Here is a 26,988-nt window from a genome sequence, read left to right on the forward strand (position 1 = left end):
AGCTGCGACTCCATGTTATGAAAGAGTTTAAATACGGCTGTTTGAGAAGAGATCTCTTTGCTCAAAAAGGTACTTAAATGTGGCAATTTTCTGCAAGGAAAATACTGTAAATGGTTTTATGTAACAGTCCCTGCTGAACTGACTTATCAGCAGATAAAGGCTACAGTGGTTTTTTAAGAATCTATGTGGTGTTGGTTTGCAGAATAGGAGCAAAACGAGTTGCACACAGAAAGCTCATAAGAGGTTTGTTCCCAAAATACTCACAAATGGACATTTACTTAGCTGAGAATTATATGCTGAGTTCTGGAAAGGTTAGGCACATTTAGGGAGTTCATAAGCTCTCTGCAGCTTGTCTCCTGCAGGCTGCTATAGCAGAGAGAAGCCGAGAGCACACAGCTGCTGACGTCAATAGGGTAAATAATACCATGTACTGAAATCACCTGGGTATGCATTACCCTTTCCACAGAGCCTGCTGAGCACACTGTGCTGCAAAGCAGTCTGGGAAGCCCAGGTGTCTGCTTGCATGGAAAATGCTACATCAGATCAAGCAAATATTCTCCAGGACCAGCACCCCCCAAGAAAAAATAAATACATTAAGCTTCTTGGGGCTCAGGGTTGTCTCTTTCTTTGAAAGCACAGTATACAGCACCATTGCTCCGGTCACGTACCAAGAGCTGGGTACAATGATACACAGATGCCAAATAGCAAAACCTCTCAGAAGAGAGCAAAGGCAGCCTTCCCTATTCCTGGACAGGCTGTTCTGTTTGCAGCTAACAGCTTACCTCTTAGTCACTTGGAAAGGCCACTTCTCTGCTGGTCTGGGGAATCAGGAGCTTACGTGTCCACAAAGGCAGCAGAGTTCCCTTTTAGGCTCTGCAAGATCTGGGGTCCTCTCCTTCAACAAGACAGCCCACCAAGGCTGGTCTGCATGAGGGACTTGCAGCAACCAAAGGGAACTGCACAGCAGTGCTGGCTAGCAAATACTGTCAGGGTCTCAGACTACAGCACCCAGAAAATAGTAGGTACATTAATAGCAGATACTCAGGCAAGTAACTCTTTAAATACCTATAAAGGCAGAATCACCCCCACCTCCGCTCAGAAAAACAGTGCCAAAGCTGGCAAGTGAGTGCACAGCATCTCCCAAACCCCTGCCCAGCACCCTAGCCACTAGGCCACACTGTTTTCTCCAGCAAGCTGGGCCTGCTGCCTTCAGAGAAGGCAGAAGAGGAGCTAAAGCCAGGGGTCCTGCCTGTCAGAGTTCAGGCATGTACTCCCACCCCACATTACCAGCCTTGCAGACTGTAAGCTCCAAGTGTATCAGTCTGTCTGGGGTGAAAAGGGGAACAACAACTGGAACCACCATGCAGAAAACCTGGCTTTAACCTCTTTCCCTGGATACACTTGCTATGAGCAAAAGCAGAAGGACATTATTAATGCAGCAAATTAGTGGTGGAGTCTTGTTAGCACTGCTCACGTCACTGCAGCTACATTAAAGGCTGTTGGAGAGATGTATGAATTAGTCACACTAATCAGGGCACTGACAGCAAGATCTGGGGGCACATCAACGGCAATGGCTGCAGCTTCCTGCTTGCAGTACCTTGTCATGTCTGGAGGCCAGCTGCTCTCCTTTCTTGACAAGCATTTCCTTGGAGCGGTTGCCATGTCAACACATCTGTCTGGGCCATCCTACTTGTCAAAACTTTAAGGTAATTTAGCACAGAAAGCCAAGGAAGGTTCTGAAGTGCTTTAACCCTTTTCATGCACCAAGCAAGCTCTTCCCCAGGAAGATGGCTGGAGCAGTGGCAAGCCAGACAGAATTTGCAGAGCTACTGATGGAAATAGAAATAGCCGCCAAATTTCCCCTGCCACAGGATCCACCAACTCTTCTGGATGCAGCGAGTTCAAAAAAAAACCCAAACAACCAAACAAAAAACCACCACACCCTAACACCAAACCCCCAAAAAACAAACAACAACAAAAGCACGCACACACAAAACCCCCCAAACCCAACAGCTCCATACTAGGAGTCCTGGTCTGCCAGCAATTGCCTAGAGCCTGAGTCACCGAGGCACAAACCAGATAGTCTTATGCCCAGCAGCAAATGATTCCCACTCAGCATAAGCAGCAGGCTCACAGAGAGGTACACTCTGCACATCCTACTCTAAACCTTAGAAAAACATGCCCACAGCCAGCACACCTGCACACAGACCTCACCACAGTAAGGCTTATTGCTACAAGGCATACCAACTCAGGATTCCCTATTTCTAGCCACAAGGCAAATGACCCTTTTCCAGCAGAAACAGCAAATCACTGAGGGTCTCCATGAGCACCCCCAGCTGCAAGATGATTCTGTGCTATCCAGACCCTCACCCTCTGCTCTGACAGAGCCAAGCCCAGCAACCTCCAAGACCTGCATGGCTCCAGACAAGCCTGGATCAAGGACTGGATTAGGCCAAGTCAAACAAAACACTGGCTGTGTGCTCCTGAACGAAGTGCACACGCACATGGGACCCTGCTCCTCCCTGGACCTGTTTGATTGTGCTGCCCTGAAGGAGCAGCTGTCCCTGGCACTGAACTGTTGAGGCTCCTACCAAGCTGTACAGGACAGGACAGAGGTTAACACTATATGTTTACAGCATTGTCTGTGAAAACAAAAGTCAAAAGACACTTACTGTTTCCCCAGAAAGCCTCTAACAAGAGTGAGAGTAAGCAAAACCCAGCCAAGGTATCATGAAGCCAGAAGGCTATTTTTCCCCTTAATACCTCAGGTTGCCACACAGCACTCTAATGCCAAGCTCCAGTTAAATAAGCAAGACTCTGACCTCCTCCTAGAACCTTTAGCCTTTCTAATTTAATCCAGGCCCTTAACCTCTAGCTCCAAAGACACTCTTGTGGCTCCAAGCACTCCACCTCGTTTTATTAACGTTTCTTTAAAGTAATCACATATTTGAAGAGATGCCAGAGCTCTGATTCAGTACTGCCAGTCTAAAAAGATTAGATGTTTCTCAGTTCTCCAGAACAATTTAGCCTAAATATTGGTGAATGACAATTAACTGGTGCATTTAATACTCCATAGAGCAAAATGGACTTGGAAAGCAAACACTTCGAGTGCCATTCACTTCATTTCAGCAGAAGCAGTTACAATGACAACCAGAATTTTGGGGAAAGCTTTCCAAAAATCGCTGTCAGGAAGGCTCACAGAACCTACTTCAAAGAGCCTACAAAGACAGTCTGCTTCTCAAACAAGCATTTCTTAACTCCAAGAAGCCCCGATAACTCCCTTCTGACCTGCTCAGATGACATGATTTGATCAAGATAAACACAAACACAGCAACACCAAAAAAACAAGGGTTCATAAGCAGCTCATATATGTATCACCCTTGACTCAGAACTGGAGACTGAGTAAAAAGTACAAAGTGCAAGAAATACCCATGCATTTTTGCTTTATTTTGAACTTGTTGCCTAGAGCCCTGGCATGACATATCCAGATTTTTGTCTTTCCCTGGGGTATTTGTTCCAGAATACCAGTCTTTAAAAGGGCTGATTTTTATATCAACAGTTCTTAGAAGCCACAATGGCAATTTCTTTTTTTTCTCCAAAAGAATTAATTGTAAACTGCCTAAAAATAAGCCTGGAAAAACTCAGGGGAAAGCAACATCAGCTTCTGGCAGCTTTATTACAGCACTCTTTGTACTGTGTGGCCTCCATTGTTCCTAGCTGGGTCACTGGGGGAAACCTACTTTACAGGCCAAGAGACCTCCTGTAGTCATTGAGCAGCTCAGAGACATTCAGTTATAAAGCAACAAAGGGAAACAGCCACACCACTTCACCTGGTAACCAGAAGGACCTATACTTAGTAGCTACGTCTCCACAGCAATCCTCAACTCTCAAATCAAGTCATCTACATAAACAAGGGCATTCTATTTTCCCTGAACAGAGAGCAGTGGGCTACTGGCATCTGACTGTAGGCTTCCAGGAACCACCTCCTAGGCAAGACTAGGAGCCACTCAGGGCTCAGTCTATACAGTGCCCGACAAAGACATGTTACAAACAGGATACAGAAACACAGCATCACAGGTTGTGGTTACAGGGAGCCACTGGTGCTGCAGAGCCACTACTGTTTTTGCCAAGCACAGCCACATCTCACACAGCACAAGCTCTGCACAGACTCAGAATAAACAAGGCTGTCTACAGCCAGAGGTGCAGCTCACTGTCCTGCCAACACACCAGCCCTCAATCCTGTCTGGCAGTGACCTGCTTCAAGCAGCAGAGCACCTTAGCGTACCTTTGGAGCCCTCAGCCACACTTCAGCTGCCCTCCCCAGCCAGCCAGAGAGCTTCCTCCCAACACACCTCCACCCCACAGTCAAACCCCCCTCATTCCTCCCATCTTACCTCCATGCCTCTAGCTATCAAAAACCCACACAGCATACAGTCACCACATCCTCCACCTGCATCCAACTCAACCGCAGAGAAACTTCTTGAGTGCTCAGTGCCACCCAGGTGGTGGCAATCAGGGCTTGTTAGCAGCAGCCAGGCAGGCACAGGTGCTCCAGAAGCACAGAATGAAGGCTGAGGACTGTGCTGCCCACCAGCCCAGAGGGGCAGGGGGCCACACTTTGGAGACTCTGTGTGATGGGTTGACCCTGGCTGGACGCCAGGTGCCCACCAAAGCCATTCTATCACTCCCCCATCCTCAGCTGGACAGGGGAGAGAAAAATATAACAAGAAGCTTGCAGGTTGAGATAAGGACAGGAGAGATCATTCACTAATTACCATCATGGGCAAAACAGACTCAATTTGAGAAAATTAACTCAATTTATTACAAATCAACCAGAGTAAGGTAATGAGAAATAAAACCAAATCTCAGAACACCTTCCCTCCACCCCTCCCTTCTTCCCAGGCACAACTTCACTCCCGGATTTCTCCACCAAGCCCCCCCAGCAGCACAGGGGGACGGGGATGGGGTTTACGGTTATCACACGTTCTTTTCTGCTGCTTCACCTCCTCAGGGGGAGGGCTCATCACACTCTTCCCCTGCTCCAGCATGGGGTCCCACCCACGGGAGACAGTCCTCCACAAACTTTTCCAATGTGGGCCATTCCCACGGGCTGCAGTTCTTCACGAACTGCTCCAGCATGGGTCCTTTCCATGGTGTGCAGTCCTTCAGGAGCACACTGCTCCAGCGTGGGTCCCCCACGGGGTCACAAGTCCTGCCAGAAAACCTGCTCCGTGGGCTCCTCTCTCCACAGATCCGCAGGTCCTGCCAGGAGCCTGCTCCAGCACGGGGTTCCCACGGGGTCACAGCCTCCTTCGAGAACCCACCTGCTCCAGCGTCGGGTCCTCCCCAGGCTGCAGGTGGATATCTGCTCCACCGTGGACCTCCCTGGGCTGCAGGGGGACAGCCTGCCTCACCATGGTCTTCACCATGGGCTGCAGGGGAATCTCCGCTCCGGTGCCTGGAGCATCTCCTCCCCCTCCTTCTTCACTGACCTTGGTGTCCGCAGGCTTGTTTCTCTTACATGTTCTCACTCTTCTCTCCGGTGGCTGTTTCTCACTCGTCACAACTTTTTTTCCTTCTTAAAAATGTTATCACAGAGGTGTTACCACTATCGCTGATTGGCTCAGCCTTAGCCGGCGGCGGGTCCGTCTTAGAGCCGGCTGGTATGGGCTCTCTTGAACACAGGGGAAGCTTCCAGCAGCTTCTTACAGAAGCCACCCCTGTAACCCCCACCGCTACCAAAACCTTGCCAGACAAAACCAATACACTCTGCATGGTCTGGCTGCTGCACACCTGCAACAATTCACATGTCCTAGCGGTGTTCTTGGTGCAAAAGCCACTGGGGTGAGGCTGACATGATCCAATCAGTTTTTGCAAGCACAAAGGAGAGCTCCAGGAAGAGACAACGTAAGGCACGTAAAAAGCTCTTTCTTATTACCAAGTGCTGTAGTTTGTGGAGAGCATCCCTCAGAGTGTGATGCTGGTATCTAGAGTTTGGTTCATAAAATAGAAAAAAGTCAGGACGTTGCCCTCACAGGCACTGTTTCTATGCAAAGGCCTTCCCATAACCAGCAAGGACCCCAGGATCTGGGTTATGCTGGGTTTCACACAATAGCTCAGAACACGCTCCCCTAGCTCTCCAGAAACACAGCTTTTTTTGTGGAGTGAAGACAGCATGTGAGGGGTTATTGGGCTAGTGCACCAATTCAGGCTGTATCTAAACAGAAAGAAAAATGGCCAAAACATTTCTTAAGAGGAGAGGCAGCTGATGGCCAGTAGCATCTGATCTCCTGCTGCCAACAGGCAGTTCAAGCACCCAGGCTGTTTGGAGCCAGGATCAGCCGCTGCATTTTGTTTTCAGTAGTGCCCTTCTCCCTGTTTTTGAAGTAGGTCTCAGTCACAAGGCAGGTGAGGCTAAAGGGTTTGCTGGGAGGGATTTGTTCTGTCAGAGGGGATTTTGGAGACAGTACTACCAAGTCTGCAGTTTCAAAGGACAGAAATGCTCTGTAAAGTAAAAAAAAATTTTTTTTTTGAAACAGAAAGTAACACTCTATATTTTATAATAAAAGAAAATATCCAAAACCTCAACAGAATGGTTTTAAAAATATAACTGGGAACAATCTGACTTTTCTAACCAGATTGTGAGGATAAGGCCTTACTGACAAGCTTAGCTCCAGGCACCAAGGGTATTTCCAAGGTCACACAAAAATACCCAACAAGTGAGATCGTGTGTAAATTTAGCAGAGTCACATATTCCCCACTGCTGCATGGCACTTTAATCTGGCTTAGCTACACATTTCTGAGGGTTTCCCTGGAGAAGGTCCACCAATCCCCCCATTTATTCACTAACCAAGGTGAATGTTAGACAAAGGCAGGGAGAAACACGTGCTTTGCCATACTGGCTCTGAAACTGATGGAGTCCTGTGGGCCTACAGTTGAGGACTTGAAGGATGAACTTGTCAGTTCCCAACAGAGAGAAACTGCTGCTAGCTGAAGGGCAAATCACGTTCTCGGGATTTCTGGAAAGCTACGGTACCCAATGCTGAATGGCTCACTTGGGAATTACCCTGTAAATCCAACTTTTCATGGGTGTACAGGTGATACCTTTAGCTTCCTGTACAACTGTTCCCTCTCTGCAGTGGTCTGAAACATTGACCTGCCTACAGGGGAGTTGCTGGAGTTAATATAGTCATGCCTGAAACACTGTTCCTTAGAGAATACAGACAGGAACAAAGCACCAGCTGGAACAGGGAAGAGCAACCCAAAAGGATAAGCCCCATAAAATACATTTTCCAGCTCTGGAAAGCAAGTTTCCTGCCTGCTCTGCCTGTAGGCAGAGAGAAGCTTAAAATTTCTCAGCCTTGGGTAATTTCATTTTAAAAAGCTGTTTGTAAGAAATGTCCACTCCCATCACACCATCTGCTTTAACACCAGTCCCTTCACCAAGCACTTGCTCTGTGAATGACATCACTGCCCAATAGCAGAGTCAACTACATGTAGACAAGGTAGCCTCTAAAATAAACAAGTCTGGTTTCCCTTTTCATGTTGAAGGTCTTGTATTTGTTGTACCTTCCAGGAAACAAATCAGTTAGTGGCTATTAAGATTATTCATCTAACTCAAGTGATCACAGCAGCTTAAATACACTCCTTTAGAGGCAGAACAAAAGCTCAGGTCCTCAGCAGTGGAGCTCTGGTTCCACTGAAGTCAGGCAAAGTTCTAATTTCACTTCAGTGTTCAAGGATTTCACCCTTTGTCTTTAGGGAAGTGCACACTTTGGAAGTGGGGCTGTCTTGAGAGCACTCGCCATTTTGTCCCATTCCCGGAAAGGAAGGAGCATAAAAACATTTTGTCTTTACTGTTGCTCAGTAAACCAAAGGCAAAAACAAGAGAACTGAAGCAAATTGGCACAGGGGTGTTCGCAGCTTTCACTAAGTAAGGTAGCTGTCTCAGAGACAGGTGAAGAGTCCCATAGCAGGGATTCAGGTAAACATTTCCCTTCTTACACACAGTAGGTTGTGGGATGCAAGGGCAGTCTTCTGAGGAGCCTTTCATATAAAACCAAAGAGCTTCCATGAAAAAGCTGGAATTCCACCAAAATCAAAGCTCTTGAACTAAGCAGATATCTGGCCTAGCACAGCTGAAGCACAGTGCTTTCATGACCATGGTTATGAACAGAAGGCAGCTTTCCAAGCCCTGCCACCACTACTGCTTTGGAGGGACCTCAGACATGGCTCCTCCCTGCCCTCACAATTAATCTCCTTCCTGCTCTTTTGCTGCCTGTTCTGTTTAGCCAATGCTGCTTGCATGGGGGGCTGTCTTTCACTGATGTTACTCTCTCATTCAAAGAAGCGTCTTTCAAAGCAGGTAGAAATCATAGTGGAGATAGAACTGCTGTCCCTTCTACACGTGTAAGCAGATGAAGATAAACACATGGGTGAGACATTTACATCAGCCTGCTGGTGTGTGCAAAACCTGCAGAGACTTCTTCCAGGCTAGGACTTTCCCAAATAGTTTTCCCTGAAAGAATGCAAGACTTGAGCATCTGCCCAACAAGACTTCGTCATGTTTCCATAATAATAATAAAATAATCAACTTTTACATTTCTTTCACCAATATGAAATTAAGCATCTCCTGGTACCCCCTTAGAGACACATCTAAGGGAGGATGCACTGGAGCAAACAGAAAACCTTCAGGGAGCTCTGGGTCAGGCCCATTGTTATCAGGGCATCATGGAAATCACATTTTGGCTCGTTCAGTCTGGTCCTTCATGCCATTAGATTCCCCAGGAATGAGCTCATGGTTTCTTATAAACCCACACATCAATGTTTAAATCAAATTTTGGCAGCTGCTTTGCAAGGGAAGGGGGAAACCACACAAGTAATACACTCTCCCTTGCTTGCTTGCTTGCCTAACCCTTCAGAATGTAATTTTTTACTATAAAAAGCTGAACTTTTACAAGCCAGGAGAACATCGGAGGGGGCCCAGCAACACATTTTCTGTGTTACTTTGTGGATTGTGAGTACTGAACATACCAGCATTTACTTAAAACAGGGAGTCCGTTTGCTCAGCCTTTCTCCTTGGTTACTTTCCTGACCAAAAGGCTGCTGTTTGGCAATAGTTATTGCTACAGTAAAACAACAACAAAACTCCAACAACAATAACACAACCAGAATCTCTGCTGAACTCAGGAGCTGGTCCCAAGCCAAATGCATTATTATAAAAGGGCTCTAAAGACGCTTTTCAGGTGGTTTTTGGGAGCCCAGCAGTTCAAGAAATACCTTTCTTGTAGAGAGAAGCTGTTCTGACCCTGGAGACCCTGTGCTGAAACCCAGGGCATGTTTGCAATTGCAGGGAGGTAAAAGCCAGTTTCCTCCAACCTGTTTAGTAGTACAGGCTTTCCTGTTTCCCCAGCATAGGATGTTGGAGTTGAAGCCTTCACCTGATGAACTTGGCATCTGGGGATCGCTCAGTCTTAGGACCTGATGACTGACAATACAGGATTGTACCAGCAAATTACAGCAGGCAAGGGAACATAGCTGCAGCAGCCTGGGGCCCAGCAGCTCTGCTGCAATGTTACAGCTGCATGTTTACGCCATAGGAGCACTCAGCTGCCCCACCAAAGCCTCTGCTCCCGCAGGTGCTGTGCAAAAAAAGCATTACAAGGGTGTCCTTAATAAAAGGGCACAGGAGCTCAGTTTTCCAGCAACTCCTGTCCCTCCAGAAGGTGTGGTGCTCAGTCATTCACAAATCATTGATGCTGGCACACAGGCAAATACATGTGTCTTCCTTATATATTTTTGCATCTAGGAAATAGATTGCAGCATCTAGGATTGTCTCCTTCTAAAAAGACTTTAGAGATGCCAACTTTTAGAGGCAATCAGCAATATGAAAACATGGAGAAAACTGGAGCCTTGTATGGGGACCCAGCAGCCCAAAGAAAGTAGGGAGCAGCATTACAGAGCAGCAGGGAATTTTTCCTGTAGTCCTGCTTCCTTGACTGCAGCAACCACCTGAAGTCCGTCTTCCCCCAGAGGTACTAAACCATCTGCAGTCAGTAAGTAATCTCTCATGCAAGCAGTGTTCAATCTCCTTGCTGCCACTGTTTTGTAAGGCAGGATGTTGCATTCAACAGGACATGGCACAGCCTCATCCAAGAAAGCTCCAGGCTGGGACTCAAGAGACATGCATTTAATTTCTCAACTTTGCCACTACGCTTGCTGGAGACTGTGGCATTTTGTGGCTCAGCTTCCCTCCCAAAGACAGTAAAACAACTGTCTTCGCATTGCTTTCCTGACCTGTCCTCCCCTCTGGATTAGGCAATTACCTACTTCTTTTATCAGTAACAAGTTTTTAAGTATCTGGGGGAGCCTGACTGCTAAAGTAAGCACCTAGCTGAAAGCTGCTAATTTGCAGTCTCCTGTGCTGTATCTCATACAAAGTGCACTTCTGGCCAAGATCCCAGAGGTAGGAGGTGCCAGGAGCTCTCAATAGGTACATGCCAGCATTCAGAGAGCACATACCATACACACAAGGCCCCATTCCATTTACTGTAGTTTGGCCCCATCTGAGCTGTATTTTCCTGGTGATGTTGAACTACCAGATGCCTCCCCTCCAGCCAGCATGCTGGAAACCACCTTTGAAAAGGAGCTAGTGCTATAAACTGAAACTCTACTTTCCAGCCAACAGTGCAAAGAGCTTTACAAACACGAATAAATTCTATTTTAACCTTCCTTGCAAAGAAAGCATTTGCTCCATTTGGCAACCTGAATTCACACAGCCTGAATAAAGCACCCATTGCATTAAAGATTTTCCACATTTACGAACCAGATTCTTACTAATCTCCTCTACCCATCACTCCACCTTTACTGTCTTGTTTCACTTTTGAAGACATGTTTCATTTAGGACCAGGTCTGACATGTTACTCAAGAGTGCATAGCACCTACTTCCATGAGTATGTCCTAGACACTATGAGCAAAGAGGCTCTAAGACAACCTTTTGTGTCCACAGTGCCCTGTTATGGGGTCATCCTGCCTTTCTGTTTGTGAAGACACCTAGTGTACTTACAGAAAGACACCATCATGAAAGCCAGGCACTTCTCAGCAAGCTAACTAGGCTCCAGCCACTGAGTTCACACATTGAGACCAACAGTGGTCTAGGCAGGGTTTTACTCCCTAGACACTGCTGTAATTAAACAGAGGAGCTAGTCCCTCCCCAAGAATATCAGTCAAGTCCTACAGAATTATATGGCAACCTTTGTCATCTATAATTGAATATTAATAAATATTATTAGTTTTTAATTATAGCATCTACACATACTTAAATCCACTGTTACTTATATCTACTCATAATTGCTCATTAATCACACACCAAGTCAACCCAGCATCACCTGAAAAATTCCACTTAAGCTTTGTAAATTATCATCAAAGGAACGTAACCATCCAAAAGTCTCCCTTCAAGAAAAACGTGCCACAGCATTTCTTAAGTTATTACCTAACACTATACACCTGTAAGAGGTGGAGAATCCCTTTCCCTCCAACCAAACTAATCTGCCCATGTTGCCAGGGAAGCAGGCCCTGGAAGCTGATTTTCTAGCTTGTGAAATTGCTCCCAGTGCTGTGGTATACAAGCTCTCTGGAATAAAGCAGTCAAAGCAACAGAAGTTGTGCAAGAGGAGAACTGTGTACTCCACAGCTGCACGAACAATGCCTATTTCACTTTGCCCCATAGCTGCTGCAAATGGTCTTTATTGCGTTCCTAAAATTCAGTCTAATTGGGGCTTTAATACTCTGATAGGTTTAGGGAAACACATTCCCAGTTGCTTTAATACTCTGATAGGTTTAGGAAAACACATTCCTAGTTGCACTACTGAAAGACAAAATCACGACAACCTGTCTTTGGGGCTGGATGAGTTTTAATCCCCTCCCTCCCCTGCAAGGGTATAAATAGTACCTGAAAAGGTTCCATGATTTTCCACACGGTTTCTAGGACTCTCTTCAAGGCTTCCCAGGATTTTTTCTCCCCACTCTCTAACCTGTGTGGCTTGTACTTTTGACTCCATCAGCAAGGGGTAAGAATTTATGAAACTGATTTTGAATAAACCTCTCAAAATAGTTAAAAATGCAAAGGACAGAAGGGAAGAACAGAAGCCAACAAAACTAAAATTAATATGATTTGAACAAATAATTACCAACAAGAGAGATTAATCCAGCTGGTACCAAAAGGTACCAGCAAGTGAATGCCTTTTTTACAAATAATTTCTACTTTCACAGTTCTGAGGCAGAGCTATCCCAGAACTGTTAGCCCCACACAGAAACAGGACTAAGGCACAGTCATCCTGAGCTCACTCTCTGAGGCCAGAGACTGCAGTTGGCGACAGACAATGAGACTGGCCAAAGGACAAGGAGCCCTGCTGGTTAGCACAACACCACTGGACAGGTTTTTTGACCTTACGGCATAGTGGAGTTTGGAGGACAGAATGGGAGGTAACTGATGCACTGAAGTGACTTTGTAGAGGACTTTCTGGGGAGTCCATTGGAGCGGCAATGATCAGGGAGGCTTTCATACTCAATCAGAAGGAAGAATACCATTGCTACTGTACATCCAGACAGATGGGAGGTGATGGTGCGGACTTACACTTACAACCTATCACAGGAGGAAAGTTTTATGTTGAACTCTAGACCTGAGTGAGTTCAGTGCCTTTAGTCACAAGCCAGGGGTTTGTATCTAGCCACCAACACAAACATAATACACACCAGTGAAATATGGGTTTGGGAACTGTCCAGGGCATCCTCTTCCTCTCTCACTAAAACTCTTTCCAGTCTTGCCTACCTGGACTTTTAAACAAAGATAAACTAGTGCAAATCACCCTTCAAACCAATGTGGAGTTCTCCTGCACGCAAGAACTTTAAATCTTCTCCATCAAGCTAACTACCCCATGGTTACAAATCTCAGGAGAGACAAGCACTTGGAAACAGGCTTACTCAGTGAGGAGTTGCAAAGCATGAGGGACCAGTGGGGGGTATTTTTTTTGGCTTCAGCTCCAGGGGCATAAAGATAGATTTCACTTGGCTAAGTTGCAGAATGCAATTAAGGACCATGCTGCTTTCCCCTACTAGTGGAGGAGAAAAGTTTCTTACTGGAGCCAAATAACTTTGACAAACTAAACAATTTGCACAGTGAAGATATTCAAGCTTCTTGTTAGTGAACCAGAAAGGCAACAGCAAGTGCACTGAAAGGTAGGGCAGCAATTGTAATTCCTCTCTTTAAAAAATGCTTGGGCATTATAGGAAATTGCAGTAATAAGGAAATTAAGTGTCACAATAATTGAACATAGAGGACTGCTAGACCAAGGACTTGCAGTGACAAAGCTCCAGCTAGTGTTACACACAAGTTATATCCAAGTGGTGCATACACAAAAAATCCATTAAGACAGGATTTGGCCAAGGTTTTCTATCAGGACTTCCAAAAAAGCTATTGCTAGAGAGCATCCTTGTTACTTTTACACTGCAAGTAAGTAATGCAAGTGTGGACTGTCATCACCAGAGCCCAACTTAGCATGATTACAGTACACATGCAAAGGACTTGATGGCATAGAAAAATGCAGCCAGAACTGACCCCTCCAGTGCATGTGCTGAGCTGGCTATTCCAGAACTGTCCTAACCACTCTGCCTCAGCAAACTACAGGTGCAACACTTTGCTAACTTGATATATGTTTTCTGTATGGGAGCTGGCTTACATGCCAACTGCCAGAAACATGGTATCAGAGCGGAAATCTGTCTGCACTGATCTGTTCAGACATGTTCAAAGGAGTTTTTCTTAATTTAGGGCATCTCTGCTCCCTTTCTATACTGGGAAGACTCACGGTTATCTGAAAGTCCAAAGACTTGTCACTTTCTGTGGGAAAGCATTAACACACAAACAGTTTTAATAAATGTCATTTAAAAACATTTGTGCCCTGGGGTTTTGAAGAGGAATGCTCTAGTATCCTGCCGAGAACAGGTCTGCATGGGAGAATTATGGATCTGTGGCACAAAGCTTTAGGTTGAGATTTATCACCATATACAAGTTATATATCCTTTCAATACCATGTATCCTTCCATCTAGCAAATACAAAATCATTCTAAGACTACAGATCAAAACCATGCTATAATTCTTAGGGTGAGGGGGAGATGGAAGAGGAGTGCCAGCTTAATTTCTATCAGTCTAAGGTGGAACTATCTTCATAACTCTTGCCTTGGCTGAACTGAACTCAGCAAAATGCCTGAGGGACAAGCCACCTGCACACCAGCATCACTGTACTGAAGGACAGAGGAGACAGGGCTTTCCTGATGCCCCTGACACAGGCTGACCCCTCATACTCAGCAGGGTGATAGCGTCTCACTTTTTATTATGTGTTCAGTCATCATTTCAGGGTGCTGCCTTGGACATGCAGGGGAACACTAGGGCTGCAGCCCCAGCATGCAGTGATACAGCACAAAAAGGAAGACAGGAAACTGGGGAGATGGGAATTGCCAAAACCAGATCTGGGATGCCTCTCTCCTGATAACAGAGGATGCAAATAAACTCCACTGAAGTCAACAGGAGTTTTCTCATGGATTTTAGTGGAAGCAAGATTTCACCTTGGGATTGAAATGATCCTGTGGCTTTCTCTTCCCAAACTCCAGCCTTTCTTGAAGCAGATGGGCTGAAACACACTCCACACTCAGAACAGAAAATGAAAACATGACCTGGCAATCATTGGAAGGCTCCCACAACCTTGTCTTTTATGAACGCCCACATGTCATTGCTACACAAACAAGAGCTGCCAGTGTGGGAGACTTTGGGGCGATATTCCAGCAAGACAGGAGAAACAAATACCAAAACAAGAGAGCAACAGCATTTTAACAGCTTGCCTAGAAGAGTAAATATTGACTAGTTAACTGGAAAAAGCCAGCTCATCCTCCTTTTTAGTGAGGGCAGTTCTGGCACAGAGGAGAAGCCCTCACAAGTTAGCAAGCACACTGGGCTTACAAAACACTACAAGGAAGTTTCTTAGCAAATATTTCTGGGAGGTGGCACTAGACAGCTGATCTGCACAATGGCTCTGTTCATGAACAAAGGAATCCCAGAGCCTGTCTGCAGCCTCTAGAGAGTAAGCTAAAAACATAAAAGGAATTCACATGACACCAAGGGTAAGCAGGATTGGGTTGTCTGCACACCTCCCTGTCCCAGCCGAGGAGGATGGCCACGGAGTTAGGACAGATTCCCAGAAACATCAAGTGCTCCAGCAGAGCAGGAAACTAAACCCAGCTCCTCCTGGACAGATGTTGGACACTGGTCTGCCCTCTTTTGTCAAGGAGTCCTTTCAAGAGGTTGAACGACTCAGCTGTTGCCTGCACCAGCTTTCCTTAGCAGTATTTGCTGCCCAAGCACCATCAGCATTTCAGTCAGCTGATGGAGAACTGGCCAAAGCTATTTAGGGCACGAAGACCAAGCACAAAAGCACGTCAACAATTTTCATCACCCCACTGTTAGGTACAAAGTCCACAGAAATGCATCTGTGAACTCACCAGTAAAAAACACTACAATTCACAGTCCTCATGCACAGTCCTTTACTAGTGTAATTGGAGTGCCCTACATGGTGACTACCAGACAATCAAAGTAAAAGAAGGCTTTTGGGAGTTGTAACACAGCTCTAGAGTCATCTGACTCTCACAGACATCACAGCTACTCTCACAATGAAAGCTCAGACACATACACACTGCTATTCCTGTAAATCATTAATGCAGCAGGCATGTTAGACCATAACTGACATTTAAGAGGAAGTCCCATTAAGCCCGAGGCTGTTGGCAAGCTCCCTGTAATCTTTTCTTTCCCTGTGTTTAGGAGAAAACACCTTCCTGCCTGAACACCATGGAATATATGCCGTAGCCAAAATTCCAGGGAGTTTTTATGATGTCAAAAAAAAAAAAGTCCTACACTTAGAAGTTCTGCCTTGTTCTCCACATTCTCACAAAATGTAGAAATCAGACCACCCATTTCTTCTCTGCCTAAGTTACTACTATTCCCTCTCACCTGCCTGTGGCCAAAAAAGTGGATGAGGATTGCATCTATTCCTTCACAATGACTCCGATCTCCAGGCCTGCTAGTGCTAGTGAAGACAAGTACAGCCTTGCATTCTGCACCAGCTCCCACATGAGGCCAACTATTTATTTTAGACTGCCAGAAAGAGAATATATTTGTTAGCAAATTCTGCAAGATAGAGGACAGGGAGCCTAATTGAAAGGAAGCAATTCATCATTAGTTTTCCTTACAGACATGGATTATCTATCAATAAGTGTCAACTCTCTAGAGAAAATGAGATCCAGAAATAATCCCAGTTAGGCAGGAAAGTTTTCTGGGTTGCTTTAAGAATGGGAGGGGACTTGCTTTGCCCAAAGGCCCTGGTTTAGCTTCTCATTTCTTGTGCACAGTAGCAAAGGGACCATCAGCAATCCCTGAGGAAGGGAGAAGGGAAAGTCTCAGCATGGTGGGGTGGCATCAAGTTTCCTCACTCCCTGCTTGTTCAGCACCTCCATCTCCCACCCTGCCTGGTTGTACTAACAATAGTGTGTGGCTTTAAACGTCCGTAGAAATCTGGAAAGCGCACCACACACTCCACAGGCAGTGTAGGAGGCTCTCCCCCAGCCAGGCAGCAGTCCAACTTGCACAGGAATTCAACATGTGCACACACATATGCTCAAAACTTTTCCACTGACTGCAAGATTTCAGGCAAGGCACTCTGCTCTCACTCAGTCCAGCACCCAGGATTTGAAGGTGAGAAGTCTGCAGCTCCCTAGCCTCATGCATGCCAGGTGCAGGCTGGGTTCAGACTGCCCCACACAACAGGCAGCACAGTGCTTACTTACCTTGACCAACTAAGGCCAGAGATGCATTCCTGTGATGGAACAGGAGACCTGAGTGATGTTTGGTGGGATGCTCAGACACACACAAAAGCTAGCTGTATTACAACCTCACAGACAGGACCATCACAATGAAAGGACTTTACAGAAGCTACTGAAACAACGAGGAGGAACAGTGTGTTCTGGAAAGCTGAAGCACTGACCATAGTGCAGGAGACTACCCTAGGGATGTAAAGAGAGGGATGTTCCCCCTCTCCAGCTATGAGCACTTCTGCACCCCCTGAGGAAGGGCTGGTGCATCCTCTTCATTCAGGGTCTGGCTGCCATAAACCCACCTGAACCAACTAAACTGAAACTTCACTGCTATCATAGCAACAAGGGATACATAATTGTGGTTGCAGAGAGGGAGAACAACAGTCAGCATCACCTCCTCCTTCACATCTCTACTGAAGCAGAGAGGAGGGTGCAATGACCTGCCTGCCCAGCATGCTGGGCATAGCCTGCTGCCCACCTGTGTAGGAAGAGCCCTCCAGGCCTTATCTCCACACAGCACCAGAGCCCAGCTGCTGGCTTGAGCCCCTCGAGGAGCATCTTGCATCCTCCTGTGATGTCTCCTCGGGCCAGAGCACAAAGGCGCTGGAGGCCAGGAGCAGGCTATCAGAGCATAGTGGCAGGGAGCTCTATTATAATTTGTCCCTCTGGAGAGAAAACACCCAGGTGTCAGCTGCTGACCTCCTCCCCCTCTCCCAGTGGGAACCCAGCAAGGTCAGCCTTGCCACACAACTGCAAGGTTGCAGTCCTGAAACCCAAGGTCTTACCTGTAGCAAAAACCCCAATTCCCCACCCTATCCCCAAGACTTTCAGCCCAGCAGGCAGCCCTGAAGACCCCGTCTCTCCCCACTTCTGGTGGAGCACGGTGCCCTCTCCTGGGAGCCTGAGGAAGAGGCTGGAGATGCGTTTCCCATCAGGAGTAGGGTGATGAAACTCAGCAAGGTTCCCACCAGGGACCCAGTGCCTTGGGGCTGGAAGGGAGGAAGCTTAAAACAGAGATTCCCAGCTGTTAGTTGTGATCCCAATCCCTTATATGAGCTTCTGTCGGCCATGGCCTCCAAAGGCAGACCATCTTAACAGAACTGAAGAAGAATAAAGCTCTCCTTTTGCAAACTGCTGTCCCCATCTCCTAGAGCTGCCACCACTGACCACCAGCCTGCAGAGGATGCTGTATGGAAAGTAAGAAAAGCTGAAGGATCATAAAAATGCTTGGAAGCTGAGTGGAAATGAACATGTTTTCTGCGGGGCTGGTCCTCCAACTCTTTCCCTCAGATGCCTCAGCCAACATAATTCTTTCACACAAGCACACCTCTGCTTCCACATGGTTCCACCTCCTGTCCTGTCTCCCCTACAGTCTCTATGCCTTACACCACCCTCACTATATATATCTGGCTGAAAAACTACAAATGCCTTTTCCTAATACTACACCCTACACACAACCTCCCTTTGCTCTTTCACCTCTGCCACCCGCTCTGCTCTGCCACTCCCTGGAATTCACCAGCAAGCCTGAGGCAGAGATTTATAGCCCTGCATCACTCTCCTTCTTCATGGAAGCCATTAGTTTCTGCCTGGTACCCAGTATAACCGGCTTAGGCCAGACAGCTGTACACATTTCTCTCTAAATCTCCCTGGTGTCACTTGGTGAGTGATCCGAGCACCCCGTCTCCTTAAAGACACTACCCATTGCCTTCTACACCCATCCCTGTGACAAAGAGGAGAGAAGCCTTCGAGTTCTCTGAACACTCCCCTGACGAAGACATATCTGCAGGCAAAGAAGATATGTAGAAAGAGGACGCCAGCAAACAGATGCACAGGTAGCCAACTGGAGACGTGCAATATTGTCTCCTCCCTCTCACCTCCTCACTGCACTAGGGATGCAGCACCAGACACTGGCTCCAGCTGTTTGCAAAGCAGGCTGCAGGGTGTGGGGAGCATGGCAAGGTGCAAGTGTTGTGTTTGCACTGCAGAGTGTACTGCCCAACCTGGTAGACAGACCTGTTTTGCCAGGCTCAGCTAGAAGAAACAGAGGTAATGCAGGGCTGCAAGGCAGTCACCTAGAGAAAGAATGAGAAATGTTTTTGAGATTTTAGCTCCCACACCAGCCCTCCCCATACCCTTAACAGCAACAGCCACTGGAGGGGAGCTAGCCATTTCTTTAATTGTTTTAAAAATACCTCCTTTATCCCTTCTCCAAGCCTACAGCATGTTCTGGCTATTCTGTGCCTGCCCCAGTTTATAGAGAGAATGACACAGGGTGCAGTCTGAGCAGCTTTGGGGCTTTTATGTATAGCAGAGCATTACCTAACAAGTGGAGGTAAGAAGAGGAGCCCTGGGTTCTGACAGAAAGCTGAACCCAATTCCCTGGAGCAAATACTGCATGCACAAGATACAAAATCAGCTTTGCAAGGGAAGATAAAGCACCTTACAGCTAAAAGTACTCGTGCCAAACCACTGAAAAAGGCAGAGAGCGCCGCAGCACCGGCAGGCAGGAGAGTTGGGGGAATCTGTGCTGGGTAGATTTGGCATGGGGAGAAGACTGCTATTTCATTTGGATGGGAAACCTAACAACCTTGAATGAGACAGCAGTCCTGTTAGGCCAGATGTATTCACGTTACGAGACAGCCTGTGCAGTCCAGAGGCCTGCTGCAAAGCTTGTTGAAGTCGCCATTTCCACTGACTTTTGGTAAACCTTAAATCTGTCCCTCCTCAAACAAGGCAGAGAAAGGAAGTGCTGTCATCCTTGTTTCATGAGGCATTGGGGCTTTCTCACAGTCATGCAGGGTGTTGTTGGAGCTGAGTAGGGAACTAGACCCAGTACTTCTGCTTTAGCCACCAAAGCAGCAGGTTTGCATACCTACACACTGCAGTGACCATGGCAAGTGCTCTGCCTAGTTGCTTATCACTTGTGTTTTCCTGTCACCCTCCAAAATAGCTGGCGTTTTCCACCCTGCTGACATTGGAGCAGATGTCTCATTAGCACAGCTAGAACTTGGGAGGCTGGAAAAGCAAGGAGGATGAGCTCAGGTGGGAAGAAGCAATAATAACAGCAGGGGCAGGCAGATTCTGGAGAAGCAGAGATCCCTTTTCGTGCCAGCTTCCCTAGTGAAGATCCAGAGAGAAAATAATGGATATTTATAAGCAAACCTGTCTCTAAGGCAGCAGTTTCCAAAGTCTAATAATAGGGTTTGGACTTGTTTATTGCGTGATTCAGACAGCATTGCATAAAGCTGCTGGAAAGCTCTTGCCTGTCCCCAGAGCATATTCTCGAGAAGCTGTGAGTTAGAGGAGGGCCTGAGTCCAGCTGCAGTGGGTTCAAGCCAGTAGGGTACCAGCAGGTTCTGTCTCTTCAGAGGTGCAGTCAGAGCCAGCAGAGATGCTGGAGCAAACTGGGCTGTGCAGAAGAAGTATAAAAGCCTCCTCCCAGGGAAAGCCAACCACCCACTCCCTCTCTTGAAACAGAAAGGTAAGAAGCCAGGGAGCCTGATAATGACACCTCTTGCTTTGACCCTTTGGTTTCTCTCACACCTGCAGCAGCACTGAGCAGAGTCCAGGAACCATAGTGCAATGCACTGTGAAATGTGGGCAAGGACTGCACCTGCCTCAAATATTTTGCAGCAGTGGAAAAGAACGTCAGGGATGTGGAAAGCTACCTGTCCCAAAATCAAGGTGAAAACCCAAGTCTACAGATTGCTGCTACTATGCCTTGACCACTGGGCTGGTCTCAAACCAGACCTGGTAGCATGGGCAACTGCTTATGAATTTACCACAAAAACCACATCCAGCGGTCCTGTTGTTGTTTCTTGCTGACTCAGACACAATGTGTTGAAAGTGCAGCTTCCCCAGCCAAGTAGGAGGGGAGGATTTAAAACAGGAAAGGTCAAAACAGCTGCCTCTTTGTATGAGGGAGAAAACAGGGCTGGGCTTTGCAGCATAGGGCAGCACCTGGACAGCATGTTCTGAGGCAAAATAATTGCAGTCATCAGCTCTCCACCCTGCTCTCCGCTAGACAGTCTTTCCAACCAGCCCATTTCAACAAAGGACAGAGGAAACTTCCCAGAGAATGCCTCTTTGCGCACTCAAGGCAGGACAAGTCCTACAATGTCATGTGGACTATTAGGAACCAGAGAAGGCCAGAGCAGCCTTCTCTGTGCTGGGTGGAACACAGAGAAGCTTGTCCCTTTCTAGAAAAAGTTGTCTGAAGCCTGTTTTGTCAATCATGTTTAAAAATTCACCTAGTAATTCACCTCCCAAGCAGGATTCATGGAGTTACAGGACAAGTGAGTGATAGTATTGCACAAGAACCCAGGCTGCTGGCTCTCTTGTCTAGTCTCTAGTCAGGCATCCAGTCATATGCACTTGTTTGGAGGAGACCAGGGAGTCTCTGCCTCTGCATCCAGCCTCAGACCCTGCCTCTTCACTGATCCCACAACAAAATGCACCTCTGTCCAGTCCTGGCTGCAGTTCTCCAGTCTTGCACAGCAGTTACCCTCTGGATGAAGAACGGGGCAGGAAGGCATTGATCGAGAGTCCTGCTAGGCCATGATGCTCTCTCACTCTGCACGTCCACCCTGACCTTTTTTTGCTGCTTAGCACACATAGCTGGAATTTGCAAAGCAGACAGATGGGGCCTCATTAGTACCTCTCCAGGCGAGCGGATAGAGACATGTGCAGTTATTCACGGGGACATGCGCTGAATCTCAGCAGGGCTGCGATAATGCTCAGGTTCTGACAGATGCTGGAGGAGAAAGAAATTCACAGCTCTTTCCTCCAGCAGTGCCGGGAGAGCTAGGAATGCAAAACTGCAGAATTTCATTACCAGGGCCTCTCTCCACTGCTAGTTTGAGCCCTTCTTACAGCAACAAAATAAAAATAGAACCTACTAACTCGATACCTTTTGTTGGATGTGAGGTGGACTCAAATACTATCATAATCCCTACTTCTGAGATTAGTACAATTAGCAAGGAAAGAGCTGTTACCAGTAAGGCCACAACTAAGAACTGTCTAAGCGTTAGGCTCACTAGAGACAAGGCAGGGGAATAGGGGAGAGGAAACAGCTGTTGTTGACACTGACCATCACTGTCCCAGGTACCAAACTTCGGTCCAGTCCCTTCGGTATCACTCAGAGGATGCAGAGTCTGCTTTGGAAATAACTCACCCCACCAATACAACATGGCAAGTGAAAGTACTTCCCCATCCCTATGGAGGGAAGAGTTGTCAAACAGCAGCTGCACTCTAGATATGACAGACCAGCTGCTAGCATGCCATAAATCTGTCCTAGAACAACCAGCTCCTGTGCAGACCCACCAGTCACACCTGAAAGCTGGCCCGTGGCATTCCCAGCTAAGCCAGCCTGAAGCCTTCCCTGCCTACATGCAGCCCTCAACATTTTATTAACTGTTACTTGTGTCCAAGGTATCTGCTCCACACACCTCAACTCCTTTGCCCCTACTTCTTCACACACACTCTCAGCTCCTGACTTATTAATGTACTTATTAATGTACTTAATGAGTACATTACTTCAAATAATTTTCTTACAGAAAGAAGACAAAAAACTTTGAACAGGAAAAAGAACCTGAGTCAAGGAAACCTTAAGTACCACCTCTGTGGAGATGTAGTGTCCTTTACGTTTTCCTTTCAAAAAAGAGCAAATTTGCATTGAAGATCCTTGGAAACATGTTCGAGTCCAGCAGTGCCCTCCTCTGACATGCCCCTGAGCCCATGCAGAGCCCTAGGTGGAGATGACCAGCTTACACATACGCCTGCCTTTGGAGCAGGTTGCAGCTGAACCTCAGGAACAGGCAGAAAAAGCAGGAGCAAAACTGAAATGGACCTTAAATCCTGCTGCAGCAGACAAGCAGGAAAAAATAGTTCTGTGGAAATCGTGACTTCCCTCAGCCTATTTCTGAGACTGTCAATCTGTCTCATTGCTGGCGCTTCCTCAGGGACTCTCCACCTCAGTGCTCCTTGTTGCAAAGACTGGATGAGCTCAGACAAGATGAAATTTACTGGGTCCCAGTATTTCACAGCAGCACTTGTTCAACCTGCAGTGCTCTCAGCCTCAATTTAAAGGTGGAGACATACTGCCAGCAAAGAGGAGGTTAGGAATACTGTAACCCCTGTACATTCTCCAACCAACTGCGAGTGTCTTGCGCCATCTCTCAGCTTCATGCAAGACACCTGATCTAGCCACAGTCATGACTGCAAGGTTGTGCCCATCTGTGGTTCTGTCAAGAAACCAGCTTCTGTCACCATGTCAGGCCAGACACTAGCAGCACTGCAGGAAGCCATCTAGATACCTTCTTTTCCAGAACCAGCCAGAATAATAGGAAGAGCCCTTCCTCCAAAGACAGAAAGGAGACAAAGGTGGATTGCCTACACAATCCTGATGTGCTACTCAACAGGTTTGGTCACAACACCCCTCTCTGCCCAAGGCAAACTCTAGGAAGGGAATCCAGCTGAGGCAGATCAGCAATTTGTGGTTTGACCCTTTACCCACAAGCTCACAAACCACAAGAGTTTATTTATTTTTTAATACAGACCATAAATTAGCTGCCCCAAGCGTGCCTCCTCACAATGAGATCATACATTTGCGTTAATTAGGGTCAAAGCAAAAAGAAAAGAAAAAAAAAAATTGGAAGCCCCTCCCTCAGGCTTGCTAACAAAACCAGAAAAGTAAACTACAAAATGCCTTTAAAAATGTTTTGGTTTGGATGCAGCTCCACCTTTTGGTGCACATCTGCATTCAAAAAGAAGATCCTTCATCCAGTTAAACCTGAGCCAGGCTGGCAATTCTTGCAGTCTCTTGCTCAGGACCAGATGCACATACTCCTTGGACTTGTACTGCTCACTCCATCAAGTCTGTTTATTTACTAGCAATCTTCTTGTTATTGATGGTTTATTCCTTCATCTCAGCACTGCACAGAGTGCAACAGTCCTGACTTGTGAATTCTGAAAAGATGAGGGGAGCCTTAGCATTTCCTATCAGAAATCTCACCTGTGGCTCAGTCTTTATGATGAAAACACCATTAGCAGCAACTTCACCTTCTTATCGCCAGTGGTCTCAGCTGGGATTGATAGATTGCCTCTATGCTACAATCTGGCTGCCCGTAGCACTACCCATGACGACAATTGTGCATTAGCAGGGACTAAAGGAAGAGAGGCTCTGGCTCCTTTACCTGCTGCCAGGAAGGCTGGTTCTGTGCCAAAGACACTAGATGAGAAACAACTTGTAGGCAGACTCCATGTGTGACCTTAAATGAGTTGTTGGGTCAAGATCTTTGCAGCACTGAGACTCTCAACTTCCCCCTAAAATCAGCATTAAAATGTGATCTACTCTTGCCAACAATAACAACCCTCCCTTTTTCTGCCTCATCTCTTTAGCCTGCAAATTCTCCAGGTGGCAGGACTAACTCCACCTGTTTGCATGTTAAGCAGCAAAATGGAGTCCCTGCCTTGATTTGAAACTCTGGAATGCACAGCTGTCCAGCTGTCCACTACCTGTAGCCGCACTTGCATTTACGACCTGGAACCAAACATTTGCCGCATTCCTCTGGAAAACATGAATAACTCCTAATTATTTTCAAGTTCTCAGTCTCCCACCACCACCACAAAACAGGAATCAAACTGGAGAGGAAGGTGGAGCAGCCACAGTAATTCAAAACAGTTATTTACTGCACTGTCTTTTCACGTTAAACATGAGGTTATGGGCTATGACAGCATGGAACAGTCACACAAACAGCACCAGAGAGAGGTGCAATTGGTTCTTTAACTGCATTTGTTTATTTGATTTAAGGTCAGGGATTAGCAAGGGGAGAGGCAACAAGCAGGGCAAGAGTTTTGGTTTTGATTTACTGGCACTGTAGAGCCCTGTTCAGCACATGTAAACTTTTATGAGGGGTAGAGCCGGCTGGAGGGAGGTGGGGGAATACTATGAGCACAGACACTAAAACATTGATCTGCAGTGTGACTCTGACCTTCCAGACCAACTCACCCAGGACACCAGTTGCTTGGCTGAAAACCTTGAAGCTCCACATTTGACTCTTATGAAGGGTGATACTTGCACAGGGTGAAATCCATCTCTCTGAAGAGAGCCAAGACTTAGACACCACAGATGGTTCCCTAAGCCTTCAAAGTCTGAATTCAGAGTCTCAGCTTCAAACTGCTGCTCCATACAGTGGGGGTGCAATGGAAGGGAACTGCATTCTCCATGCTGTAATCATCCAGACAACGAAGCAGCGCACTGTTTGCTCTTTTGCACTTCCTAAGCTGTGTTTCCAATAGAGCACAATGCCGTTAAAAAAACTCCTCCTTGAAATGCAGGGGATTCAGAACACCTCTCCCTATGTTTCTGAATTTTCTCTTATGATTCAGCCCATGCCTTGTTGCTCATCCAGTTCCTCCTGCTTTGCCCCAGTAGTATGATGTTAGCTAACAGCCCCATTGGTACAGCTTGCCCTTCCCATCCTGCTCAGCTGTTAACATGCAGACTGGCCTAGAGATCTGCCAAGCACTACGTTCTACACCTGGACCAACACATGTATCCTCATGTGTATTTGCATGTGCTTTTCTGTTTGGATCCCAACAACTTCCAAACATACAAATCTGCTTCCTGATCCACCTGCTCTGGCACTCTGTCACTGCACACACAGACCAATCTAATCACAGTCACAGTGGAGCATAGAGCATGTGCAGCCTTTCTGCAAAGGAAACTTCCTTTCTGCTCTATCTCATGCCAACCGCACAGAGTTCCAAGGATGTGAGTGAAAACAACCCCCTTCATCTATCTTGTGATACTGCATGTTCTAAAAATGGAGATATAATACATACAGCATTGCTCTGAAGCATATTGGACCAATGTAACACATACTGTCTATTCTGGGAAACAGAACTGAAAAAAAAAATTAATCCTTCTCCTCTCTGGATGATTCCAGAAATTTTAAGATGCTGTAGTCTAGAATTCAAAGGATATTACAGGTATCTTTAAAAAATTATTATAAATAGCAAACAAACCCTTGGTTTCACAGATAACAAAAATGCTCTGATTCCATATAAAACAGATAATTGGCTCAACCCCTAAGTTTGGGGTTTTCTTCTCCCAAAAGCACAGGTTTATCCTTGAAAGTGTCTCCTGGACAGGGCAACTTTAGGCTATTTCTCTGTGGTGCACGCTACTTCATTCCTTGAGATTCACTGCATTTCAGTTAATTGTCTCTCAGGTGTTTTCCTCTTTTCCCCTTCCTTTTTCTTTAAAAAAAAAATTAATTTCCTAAACATTGTTACCTGAAAAAGTTCCCTAGGAAAAGGTGGGCACTACTTAAGCAGATGAGAACAGTGGAAGAGGGGGGTGGGAGAGAGAAAGACAGAGGCTGAGATGGATTTTCCCAGTGCCAGACTGCAACCTGGAGCAGAACCTCATACTGTCATTCCTTTTTATTTTCCATTTTTCTCTTCCGTGGTGTAATAGATAATAACACAGGAAGCAGCAGGGATAATATGTTCGTAGGTGGCTGCTGGATTTTCAAATGGTTTCTTACCAGTATGTTCTGTGTAGGCAGAGCAGAGGCCTGACACTGAGAACTGAAAGCAGATGATGCACCCTTTTTACAGCTGGAAGCTTGCAGAACAAAATCACTTCGTGGGAAATCTTTATTAGTGAATCTTACAAGTGCAATCTTTCAAAAAGAGAACTGAAGATGGCTTAGGCAGCTATCCAAGAGTCTCAGTGGATGCTTTTGGTTTTGTTGCCCAGGTGTGTTGCTAGCCTCCCGTTTTCTTCCTGGTTTGCTTCGACCTCCGGGATTTCAGAATAGTATAGTTTGCATACCACGTGTACTGTTCTGAGAGGAGAGGGATGTAGAATGCACGCAGCAGCTTTGAGGACCTGAAACCAGAAAGGAAAAACAAATCATGCTTAAAGCGCTCATTTGCCAGTATGTTCAAAGTGATACAAATGAGGCTTTGCAAAAGATTTGGGCTGGTGAGTCAGTGACATGAGGAATGCTAATGGTTCAGGCATATGAAGCCCAGTCCCATTTTCTCTTTGTCGGTGGGACCAAA

The 26,988-nt window shown here is 46.5% G+C and overlaps 1 protein-coding gene across 16 annotated transcripts in view; it reads right to left on the reverse strand.

Moving 5' to 3' along the window:
* Window positions 1–26,988, reverse strand: part of ALG9 (ALG9 alpha-1,2-mannosyltransferase) — a 109,228-nt gene that overhangs the window by 48,109 nt on the left and 34,131 nt on the right. For 6 of the 16 annotated variants that reach the window (XR_012651555.1, XR_012651552.1, XR_012651551.1 and 3 more), the window contains exon 15: window positions 24,923–26,812. Coding sequence is in view for 5 of the 16 variants with exons in the window: in XM_075035089.1 (XP_074891190.1) it covers window positions 6,309–6,504 (196 nt within the window). In the remaining 11 variants the exon portion in view is untranslated. Of the gene's footprint in view, window positions 1–4,807; window positions 6,505–18,964; window positions 18,987–23,476; window positions 26,813–26,988 lie in introns of those variants that run through there. The other 10 variants (XM_075035089.1, XM_075035086.1, XM_075035091.1 and 7 more) reach the window with 8 other exon arrangements.

Source organism: Buteo buteo, chromosome 9 (assembly GCF_964188355.1).
Source record: "Buteo buteo chromosome 9, bButBut1.hap1.1, whole genome shotgun sequence".
Lineage (NCBI taxonomy): Eukaryota > Metazoa > Chordata > Aves > Accipitriformes > Accipitridae > Buteo > Buteo buteo.